Below are 11,950 nucleotides of genomic sequence, written 5' to 3'. Positions count from 1 at the left end.
TATTAAAGGAAATGGATGTATGCTGAATGGTTAAAAGAATATTTTAACTCTATATAATTTAATATAAATTAATGAATAAGTGAACATCGTTTATCATTCAAATATCACAAATAAATGCACCTCATAAATAGTTCAACATTTCAATTAAATGCACATGACAAAATATTCAATTAATCAAAGAATACACATTGAATGAAACCCTTAAGGACTAAACAGATAACTACACTATTTTTGAAGTACTGATTTGTAAAAAAATTTTAAGTCGGAGAGCTGTCCATTGTCAATGTCATACGACTATATTTTTTTAACAGCCATACGACATATATTAACACAGACAATTTACAACAGGAGGATGTTTCAAGTAGTGGAGTAATATATATTTTATTATAATTAAATTAATTAAGCAGATGTATATGAACAAGTATATTATATTATAGCTTCAGATTATATATACATCGTATGTATCTGCAAAAACTCAGAAGTTCTTTGACTCACTTTCCTTTTCCCCGGAGGCCGGAGCAGGTAGACGTTGAGTTCTTTAATGCAATTTTATTTTGTCTTTTGATAATTATTGTACTGTATGTATAAAATAAGAAAGTATTAAAGTTTTTAACTTTTTTATGGATTCCCATCTATAGTCAAATGTAATTGTATATGTGTTATGTGCTTAAATTGAAGAAATTTTCATTTTTTTAAATCTTCTTGAACTCGACCCCTTGCAAATTTAATTGGGAATGGCAAAACTAGGTTTTGTGGCTGTATCAATCTTGATTTTGCTCTTGGCATTGTGTACTGTGCTGTCAAATTTTAAGATTGTTAAGCCTCATTTTTTATGTAGAAAAAGTTATAGACTTGCCTATAATCTGGTCAAATCTGATAACATGCTGAATTTTCAAATATCATTTCGTCAAATTCGTGTGCTTTCTGAAAGGTAAAGTAACAAAGCTTGTACTCCATATTTGATTATGTACACGGATTGTTTTGACTTAAAATTTGTCAAAGTCAACATCCCTGATTTTTGAGTTTGATTCAAGTTTGTGTTTGACTATGCACGTGTTTTTCTAGATGGTATAACTTCAATGTAGTTATTCCAATAAGTTACATAGCAAGGAGGTTCTATCTGATTAAGTTAGTCAGTCCAGATGTAACCAAAGTTAAGATGCCCCCTTTCGTATATATTTGAATTGAATTTGATTTAAGCTAATGATGAATGCAGAAATTCAACTAGAATGGAACAAGACATGGATATTAAAAAGGACCAATCTTTATGGAAACCATTGTTAGAAGAGTTAACTTTTGCGGAACATTCACCTCCTTTTAATAGTTGTCATGCTTCCACAATCGTCGAGGTATAAACCTTATGAATGATGCGGTTTTCCCAGTTCAAGTTACCTGGGAAGACGGGTATTTTTACTCAGATGTATATGGACCTAGTGGGGTATCATGTGACCGTTTCCGACCCTTTTAAAGGACTAATATTTTCTAATTTGAACACTTGACAAAAAATAATTTTTATTCATTTCCATAATGTTGGTTATGGTTTACTAATTTAGGTTATTATTCCAGGTTGATAAAGACTGTTTCTTGGTAGCATACTTTGGGGGTTCACAAGAGGGGGCACCTGATGTCAAAATTTGGTTACAAATGTGCAAGGTATGTATATGTATCATTATTTGGGTATTGTTGTTGTTGTTGTTGTTGTTGTTGTAACTAAAGTTCATGGAGATTAGATATCGGCTTTAACGTCTTTATAGATTCAAAATTATATACACCTAATTTAACCATTAAGTTGTTGATTTGTGTAGGATGGTCACTGGCAACCTCCGATTATTGCTGACGAGCAACAAGACGTTCCAATGTGGAACCCCGCACTTTTTAAGCTTCCCTCTAATGAGTTGCTTCTCTTTTATAAAATTGGGCAGGAAGTTCAAAAGTGTGTTTCTACAAAACCCTAAACCCTAATTTTAAATGAAGTAAATGTGTGATTTTGACATGTCATATTAATTTTAGGTGGAGCGGCTGCATGAAGAGGTCACTCGATGGCGGTATTACATGGAGTTCGCGAGAACAACTTCCACCTGGCATCCTAGGACCAATAAAAAACAAGGTTTTACATTTGTTTCATTCTATATGTTATTTAAGGACTCGTACCTATGAAATACATTAAAAAGTACTACGTATGTTTTTTTTTTTTTTTTTTTAATTTTTAATTTTTTTGCAGCCCCTGTTACTTGATAATGGGAAATTACTATGTGGTTCGTCTGTCGAGAGTTGGAACTCATGGGGCGCTTGGGTTGAGGTTATAAACAAAATTTTATAATCACATATTTAGTTTTCAACTTATTGAACCATACGGATTAAATACTCAGTGTAGTTTTCCTATAACTTGTGAATCAGATGACTGCAGATGCAGGCAGGTCATGGAAAAAATACGGGCCAATATATATAAAAAACGAGTCACTCAGTGTGATCCAACCGGTACCTTATAAAACTGCAAAAGGAAATTTACGTGTTTTATTACGATCATTTGATGGCATTGGTCGAGTTTGTATGTCAGAATCCGTCGATGGTGGTGAAACTTGGAGTTTTGTAGTCCCAACCGGTTTACCCAATCCAAATTCAGGTTTTTAAACTATCATACTTCTTTTAATTGTTGCAACTTAACAAAAATAACTAGACTGTTACAAGAATGACCATTTTTTTTTGGTGCTGAGTTAACAGGTATTGATGGTGTTAAGCTAAGTGATGGTCGGGTTTTGCTTGTTTATAACACGATCTCTAGAAGTGTGCTGAAAGTTGCTGTTTCAGAAGACGATGGTGATTCATGGCATGAGGTTTTAACGTTGGAGGAGACTGACGGAATGGAATTCTCATATCCAGCTGTTATCGAATCAAGTGATAAACATGTTCATATTACTTATACGTATAATCGCACACAGATTAAGGTAATTTTTTTGTTCCAACCATGAAAATTTCTTGATTATAGTACGTTGTTTTCTGACATTTTGTTGTTTTTATTTCAGCATGTTGTTCTGCAACCACATATGACAATATTATAAATGGATTGTTATGGTGTACTTTCACATGCTGGATCATAAGAACAAGCATTTATATTTAAAGAAGAAATACTACCTGCAAAGACTAATCGTATGAATCGTTTCAAGAGTCGATCTATTTGCTAGAACACCTTTTAATCTTTGTACAGTATTAGTACAAGGTTGTTTAATGTTATTAAAATTGAATTTATGTAAAGCATGTGTTCTTGTTTCTCTATAAACAACTGGACCAAAACTCCTTCAAATGATCAATCCCAAGCATTCAAGTGATTAATCCAACATAAGTGTTATTTAACTTTAATTATCGTACATTATGAATAAATACAATGACTAAACACGAACTACAATAATATGTTATCCAAAATTACAAAAATATTGCGATTTGTGCCTTGCCGGTTTAAAAGGTTGTATCTTTGTCTATCTCATAAAACTCAATGTTCTTGTACTTTTGAGAAATTATTTCAGCTTGCACTTTTCTTGCCGTGTCCGTAGCACAACCAACCAGAATTAAAACCGACGTACCAGCAAATCCCCGAAATGCAGTCAGGTGCGTTGTTTGTTCCACTACTGCCGGCCCTGCTGCAAGAACCGCCAAAAACACTGACCCTAGAACCGATATCCTACTCAAAACCTGAACACAAAAACAAAAGAGTAAGTTTTTTAAATAATGTATAATGTATATAAGGTTGCAAAAACCAAACATAATTTTGAAAAAACAGAGTTAAAATACATTAATGTTGCATTTGAAAGGTTAATACATTAAGAACACTTATCAAACAATTATATTCTCTTATCTATTCATTTGAAAGGTTGATACATTAATTTTACATCATTCATAGAGTTCATTCAGAATTATCAAACAGATTATTATTGTCGTTCAGTTCAATAAGAACCTTTGAATCATCTAGATTTTAAATTTAAATCATTCATCGTTTAACATTCAGTTTTATCAAACGCACCCTTAATGTATGGAACATTATAGATGTCGACAATTTCTCAAAAATAACTTTCATTCTTGCATTTTTGCAAGAAACATGGTTTAATTTAAAAAAAAAAAAAAATACGGTAGAAAGGTAAATTATGTGAGGTTTGGTATTACCGTTCTGATGAATGCTGCGGTGCTTTTGCCAGGTCGTACCAGAGGAATCGAAGCACCCTGCCGCTTCAACTGCTCGCTAACGTCATCAGGGTCAAGTTGTAGGAAAGTATAGTAATAATTAAAGAACCCTATCAATACAATGTTCGTCGGGAGAAAAAAAATTCCTACAAATTAAAAAAAAAAAGTATAGTTACATACACACCAAATGCGGTCCAAATGTCATTAAGATAATTGCAAATGCTACTGATCATATTTTTACCCCCGGGAGTCAAACCGACAGCGAGATTTTTTAGCACGTTTAAACCGGTAAAGCGTGCTAGAGTAGCAGGAAGAGCTAATGATGACGTGGAAAATATAATTGGCATCACTCCTGAACTGTTAACCTGTCACCAAATCATGCTTAAATTATAAAATTTAACCATTCATAAAAAAAGTATTGAAGGTTATTGAATAAAAGATACAAACCTTGAAAGGCAAATAAGCAGATTTCTGAATCCCCCCTGATTTACTACTGTATCTTGAAGCATAATTAATCGGAATTTTTCTTTCAGCTTCCTGAAATGGTACACAATTTATATCATTGTCAAATAAGTAGATTTTTGTTATTAAGGGCAAATGTGTAATTGTACCTGAACATAGACGATACTAAGAACTAGCAGGATGAAGGAGAAAACGATGACAACCAGGCCCGTGTAATTACCATCTTGAAAAGCCTCGGCAACCGTTCGACCAAATGATGCGGGTAGATAGGAGATGATGCTTGTAAAAATGAGCAGTGATGTACCGTTTCCGAGTTTTAAGTCGGTGATTCTTTCCCCGATATATGTTGTTAATACTGATCCAAGCGTTAACAATATAACAGAAGATAAGACCCACTGCGTGCTGAAATCATCGACATATGGACGAAGAAACAGCGCTTGACCAATTGCCTGCTCGCACGAAAAAACACCATATGAGTCAAACAGGTCAAAAGTAACAAAAGTGTATTATTAATTGCATAAAATATCCTAAATTAGTTTATTCAAATCAGTAGATTATATTTGGCACACTAATTGTTCAAAAAAAAAGAATGGGCAAAAATGTGTTTAGCGTCAACCCAAACAGCAAGTCAACCATTTTGCCACCTTGAGCAATTCCAGTATTAGCAACGAAAAATAAACAGATTTTTCGATTTTAATAAGAGAAAATTACACGGATAGTCCCTATGGTTTGTACCAAATTGCTAGGATAGTCAAAAAAGAATTTTTTGATGCGGATAGTCCTAGTGGTTTGCACACATTGCACGGGTAGTCCAAATCACTAATGATCGTTGATACGATGATGAAGAGATAAAAAAGAGAAGATAGGTTAAATGACGAAAATACCCTCACATGCCCAGCATATGAGTAAATTTAACGGAACAAAATAATGGTCTTTAGTGATTTGGACTATCCGTGCAATGTGTGCAAACCACATGGACTATCCGCATAAAAAAAAAAAAAAAAAATTCTTTTTTGACTATCCTAGCAATTTAGTACAAACCACAAGGACTATCTGTGTAATTTTGTCTTTTAATAATTACAACTTTGACATTTAAAGGTCAAAAGGATGTATATAGGTAACTTTGACATTTAAAGGTCAAAAGGATGTATATAGGTGATTCTTTTTACCTGCACAACAGCGAATCCAACGGAAGCATATCGAGTATATTGAAGAATTTTCTTGCGGCCCGCTTCACCTTCTCTTTTTTGAAGTTCTTGTAATTTAGGGTATATTTGTGTAAGAAGCTGAAAAACGATAGACGCATTAATGAACGGGACTATACCAAGAGAACATATTCCGAGCCGGCCTATTCCACCTCCCGAAAAAGTATCCAAAGTACTTAAAATGCTGTTTTGATCCAAATTTCCAACAAATGCTTCTCGGTTTACCCCACCGAGAGGTATGTATATTCCTAGTCGAGATAAAGCCAAGTATCCTAGAAGCTTTAGAAACTTTCCTGGTAACGGGCCCTTGAAAAAGTCTCCAAAATCAATGGATGTATCCTCTATTGCAGCTATTGAAAACAAAATGATAATAAAACTAACATTAGATTCGTATCAATGGGTCGATTTGGTGTATGTTTCATCTCCAGCATCTCAAAGAATTAACATCAGAAAATTTGGCTAAGAAGTAAACGGGTCAAACAAGTCAAAAGTCGTTTGTGGATTGCTTTTAAAACATAAGAACACCTAAAGCAATGTTAATCAAGAAAATAAATAATTATTAGAAAACTATAATATCTGCAGTCAGTTGACATGGTAATTATTTTAAAACAAATCAACAAAAGTGTTTTTGGTCAATAAAAGTCCAACCCTGCCCGTTTCAAGTTTTGAGCCTTAGAAAAACTGTTATCCATTTTTGACCTGCTACACAACCTATTTGGGCCACCCATATTGCCACTTGGCATGACTCATAGAAAAGATTCAAACCTGCAACTCCTTTAGGTGAGGAAGACTTGTCGTTTCTTGTACCAGAGGACCTATTAAACGTCTCCGAAAACAATCCTAAAACACTTTCCCAAGCAGAATTCGGACCTGAATTGATACCTAGGGGATCAAAATTAGAGCTCTCACAACTGAAAAAGAATAATAAAATTGGTCAAATTACTGCAGATTCAACCGAATCATACATGATACGTTGGAACGTTGATGGAATGTATAGTTAGTATAAACAATATTTTCGCTATTTTATATAAGGATATATATCCTTTTGTATAAATCATATACATAACAATGATAACCTTTTTACAGAACAGAACATATGAACAACAGAATACAATATAGTTGTCCAGTTTTAGAACCTACAATTAAAATCTTAAATATTATAAGGTTCATGAAGGATTAAATACAATATTTCAAATATCAAACTCATTAAACCTAACAATAAACTGATCAACCAAACAAATTTTACAATTATATATAAACAGGAAGTAATGGTTTTAGACATTCACAACTAACAACTGCCAAAACTACAAGGCAAAACACCAAACTTTAAATAAAAGGCAAATTTGCAGTAACAAGGTGAATTTAATTTCAATCATAAGCAAGGGAAACACCTACTTCCCAGTCCAAAGCTTCAATATAATAAAGAAACGTTAAATTGGAAACAAAATCAAATTTTTATCAACACCCATGTTGCAGTTAACCCTAATCATAACAAAAACCACATAAATTTGCAGCAAGATTGAATTTTTCAGAATGCCCATTTGAGGTAACTGAATAAAATATGGATTATTTAAGTAAATGGTATACCTGGTTGATGAAGATAATGATAAAAGTGAGTTGGGTTTTCTGTGAACGGAAAGTGAGGCCCTGCAAACTGATGAATTGCTGCTTCTAAGATTTTTAGAAGTGCGAAATTTAGTTGGTAATTTGCAAGAAAGATACCATGATGATGATGATGTAATCTCTCTTCCTGTTATCAACATTATCCCAATCCCAACTAGTTGGGGTTCATACAAGTTTTGCAATTTTGCTACTTGCGGGTTCCAACTGAAATGCATTTATTTGATATCACAAATATTTATGAGGTTAGATTTTGAAAAAATAAAACTTCGAGGACTTTTTAGAAAGATATACTTCATCTACACAAATTTTGACAGTTAAAAAATAATACTCCCTCCGTCCCAGATTAATTGTCACATGTACTTTTTCTGTATTTTTTTCTTTACTTTACAGTTTTACCATCAATCAATTAACTAGAAAACCCTTTTACTTTTGTAATTTAATTAATTTATTAGGAACAATATGGTAAAGTTGACTAAATTTACTTTCCATATTTGGTAGTGGACAATTAATCTGGGACATTCCGAAATAGAATAGTGGACGATTAATGTGGGACGGAGGGAGTAGTAATAATTACTCCGATTATTTATTCATATACACAAATAAGTGTTTCTTCGGTTAGTGACGTTCAAGTGGCGGGCTCTTCCTGTGAATCACAAAGGATTTTTTCAAAAGTTAGCGGATCAAGCAATCATTCCCAAATCTTCGGGCACAATTATTAGTGATGAATCTTCTAACGTATTGACTTATTCATTACCAAATTGGAACGACAACGGTGTTTGAATTTATAAGATTAATGGCATGACGTCACGACCGGACGAGAGAAATCATAAGGGTGGATCGAAGGCCCGTTAATTCGGTTATGTTGGTTTTTTATGGTTGGTTTTTCTAGTTTTTTTTGTTAGTGATTGTGTCTTGCTTTCCTTAATTTTTATCTCATTTCTATGTTTCTCCCTTTTGTTTCGAGCTTCTATATTTTTGGTTTAGGTGTTGGTTTTTTCCGTTATGGCTCGGGTAGAATTAGTGAGGTCTGAGTTCGGTTGTGGTTCTAGCATGTTTACTTTTAACGAGCAGTTCATGGATTGGATGTATCGGTTTATAGGTTCCTTAATTTGTTATGAAAGTTTCCTAATTTTAATAGTATTCGTTTTTTTAACGGCAAAAGAGATGTATATTAAAAGAAGCTCCCTAGCAAGGCGCTAGGAGAGAAAAATACAACGGCTCCCCAGCATCCCGCTGAAAGAGAATTACAACGGACTTAGAAGCCATGTGTTTCAATTAGAAACAACGCGACCTCTACTTTTAAGCCAACGAAAAGAAAAAAGTTTAATGACATCAATTAAATTACATCTACTAATAACAATATCATTAAAAACTATGTCGTTCCGATGTCTCCAAATGATCCAAAGTGAAGTAACAATGATTGCACGAATCCGAAGCTTTGACGAGCTCGGCATTGTAGCTGAAATGTCCCGTTCTTATTGATTAAAAACGTTCCATATTAATTGATTTCGTTGCGAGGTTTTGACCTCTATATGAGACATTTTTTAAAGACTGCATTCATTTTTAAAACAAACCATAACCTTTATTTCATAAATAAAGGTTTAAAAAGCTTTACGTAGATTATCAAATAATGATAATCTAAAATATCCTGTTTACACACGACCATTACATAATGGTTTACAATACAAATATGTTACATCGAAATCAGTTTCTTGAATGCAGTTTTTACACAATATCATACAAACATGGACTCCAAATCTTGTCCTTATTTTAGTATGCAACAGCGGAAGCTCTTAGTATTCACCTGAGAATAAACATGCTTTAAACGTCAACAAAAATGTTGGTGAGTTATAGGTTTAACCTATATATATCAAATCGTAACAATAGACCACAAGATTTCATATTTCAATACACATCCCATACATAGAGATAAAAATCATTCATATGGTGAACACCTGGTAACCGACATTAACAAGATGCATATATAAGAATATCCCCATCATTCCGGGACACCCTTCGGATATGATATAAATTTCGAAGTACTAAAGCATCCGGTACTTTGGATGGGGTTTGTTAGGCCCAATAGATCTATCTTTAGGATTCGCGTCAATTAGGGTGTCTGTTCCCTAATTCTTAGATTACCAGACTTAATAAAAAGGGGCATATTCGATTTCGATAATTCAACCATAGAATGTAGTTTCACGTACTTGTGTCTATTTTGTAAATCATTTATAAAACCTGCATGTATTCTCATCCCAAAAATATTAGATTTTAAAAGTGGGACTATAACTCACTTTCACATATTTTTACTTCGTCGGGAAGTAAGACTTAGCCACTGGTTGATTCACGAACCTATAACAATATATACATATATATCAAAGTATGTTCGAAATATATTTACAACACTTTTAATATATTTTGATGTTTTAAGTTTATTAAGTCAGTTGTCCTCGTTAGTAACCTACAACTAGTTGTCCACAGTTAGATGTACAGAAATAAATCGATAAATATTATCTTGAATCAATCCACGACCCAGTGTATACGTATCTCAGTATTGATCACAACTCAAACTATATATATTTTGGAATCAACCTCAACCCTGTATAGCTAACTCCAACATTCACATATAGAGTGTCTATGGTTGTTCCGAAATATATATAGATGTGTCGACATGATAGGTCGAAACATTGTATACGTGTCTATGGTATCTCAAGATTACATAATATACAATACAAGTTGATTAAGTTATGGTTGGAATAGATTTGTTACCAATTTTCACGTAGCTAAAATGAGAAAAATTATCCAATCTTGTTTTACCCATAACTTCTTCATTTTAAATCCGTTTTGAGTGAATCAAATTGCTATGGTTTCATATTGAACTCTATTTTATGAATATAAACAGAAAAAGTATAGGTTTATAGTCGGAAAAATAAGTTACAAGTCGTTTTTGTAAAGGTAGTCATTTCAGTCGAAAGAACGACGTCTAGATGACCATTTTAGAAAACATACTTCCACTTTGAGTTTAACCATAATTTTTGGATATAGTTTCATGTTCATAATAAAAATAATTTTCCCAGAATAACAACTTTTAAATCAAAGTTTACCATATTTTTTAATTAACTAACCCAAAACAGCCCGCGGTGTTACTACGACGGCGTAAATCCGGTTTTACGGTATTTTTCGTGTTTCCAGGTTTTAAATCATTAAGTTAGCATATCATATAGATATAGAACATGTGTTTAGTTGATTTTAAAAGTCAAGTTAGAAGGATTAACTTTTATTTGCGAACAAGTTTAGAATTAACTAAACTATGTTCTAGTGATTACAAGTTTAAACCTTCGAATAAGATAGCTTTATATGTATGAATCGAATGATGTTATGAACATCATTACTACCTCAAGTTCCTTGGATAAACCTACTGGAAATAAGAAAAATAGATCTAGCTTCAAAGGATCCTTGGATGGCTTGAAAGTTCTTGAAGCAGAATCATGACACGAAAATAATTTCAAGTAAGATTTCCACTCGAAATAAGATTGTTATAGTTATAGAAATTGAATTAAAGTTTGAATATGATTATTACCTTGTATTAGAAAAATAACCTACTGTAAGTAACAAAGGTTTCTTGATCTTGGATGATTACTTGGAATGGATTTAGAAAACTTGGAAGTAAACTTGCAATCTTGGAAGTATTCTTGATTTTATGAAACTAGAACTTTTGGAATTTATGAAGAACACTTAGAACTTGAAGATAGAACTTGAGAGAGATCAATTGGATGAAGAAAATTGAAGAATGAAAGTTTTTGTAGGTGTTTTTGGTTGTTGGTGTATGGATTAGATATAAAGGATATGTAATTTTGTTTTCATGTAAATAAGTCATGAATGATTACTCATATTTTTGTAATTTTATGAGATATTTCATGCTAGTTGCCAAATGATGGTTCCCACATGTGTTAGGTGACTCACATGGGCTGCTAAGAGTTGATCATTGGAGTGTATATACCAATAGTACATACATCTAAAAGCTGTGTATTGTACGAGTACGAATACGGGTGCATACGAGTAGAATTGTTGATGAAACTGAACGAGGATGTAATTGTAAGCATTTTTGTTAAGTAGAAGTATTTTGATAAGTGTCTTGAAGTCTTTCAAAAGTGTATGAATACATATTAAAACACTACATGTATATACATTTTAACTGAGTCGTTAAGTCATCGTTAGTCGTTACATGTAAATGTTGTTTTGAAACCTTTAGGTTAACGATCTTGTTGAATGTTGTTAACCCATTGTTTATTATAACAAATGAGATGTTAAATTGTTATATTATCATGATATTATGATATATAATATATCTTAGTATGATATATATACAGTTAAATGTCGTTACAACGATAATCGTTACATATATGTCTCGTTTCGAAATCATTAAGTTAGTAGTCTTATTTTTACATATGTATTTCATTGTTAATACACTTAATAATATATTTACT

At 32.7% G+C, this 11,950-nt stretch overlaps 2 protein-coding genes across 2 annotated transcripts; one reads left to right on the top strand and one right to left on the bottom strand.

Annotated features, from left to right (window-relative positions):
• Positions 1–354: 354 nt before the first annotated feature.
• Positions 355–3,337, top strand: LOC139885177 (uncharacterized). The gene is made up of 9 exons (XM_071869122.1): positions 355–522; positions 1,217–1,349; positions 1,567–1,653; positions 1,806–1,933; positions 2,011–2,107; positions 2,222–2,299; positions 2,398–2,623; positions 2,722–2,945; positions 3,024–3,337. The coding sequence occupies exons 2-9, from the start codon at positions 1,230–1,232 to the stop codon at positions 3,057–3,059; spliced, it is 996 nt and encodes a 331-aa protein (XP_071725223.1). The 5' UTR covers positions 355–522; positions 1,217–1,229; the 3' UTR covers positions 3,060–3,337.
• Positions 3,275–7,635, bottom strand: LOC139885166 (preprotein translocase subunit SECY, chloroplastic). The gene is made up of 8 exons (XM_071869114.1): positions 7,428–7,635; positions 6,606–6,751; positions 5,805–6,190; positions 4,785–5,084; positions 4,621–4,710; positions 4,415–4,538; positions 4,156–4,319; positions 3,275–3,687 (listed from the first exon to the last, which is right to left on the bottom strand). The coding sequence occupies exons 1-8, from the start codon at positions 7,601–7,603 to the stop codon at positions 3,454–3,456; spliced, it is 1,620 nt and encodes a 539-aa protein (XP_071725215.1). The 5' UTR covers positions 7,604–7,635; the 3' UTR covers positions 3,275–3,453.
• Positions 7,636–11,950: the final 4,315 nt, after the last annotated feature.

This window comes from Rutidosis leptorrhynchoides, chromosome 1 (assembly GCF_046630445.1).
Source record: "Rutidosis leptorrhynchoides isolate AG116_Rl617_1_P2 chromosome 1, CSIRO_AGI_Rlap_v1, whole genome shotgun sequence".
Taxonomy (NCBI): Eukaryota; Viridiplantae; Streptophyta; class Magnoliopsida; order Asterales; family Asteraceae; genus Rutidosis; species Rutidosis leptorrhynchoides.
This window is presented reverse-complemented; position numbering and strand designations above follow the sequence as displayed.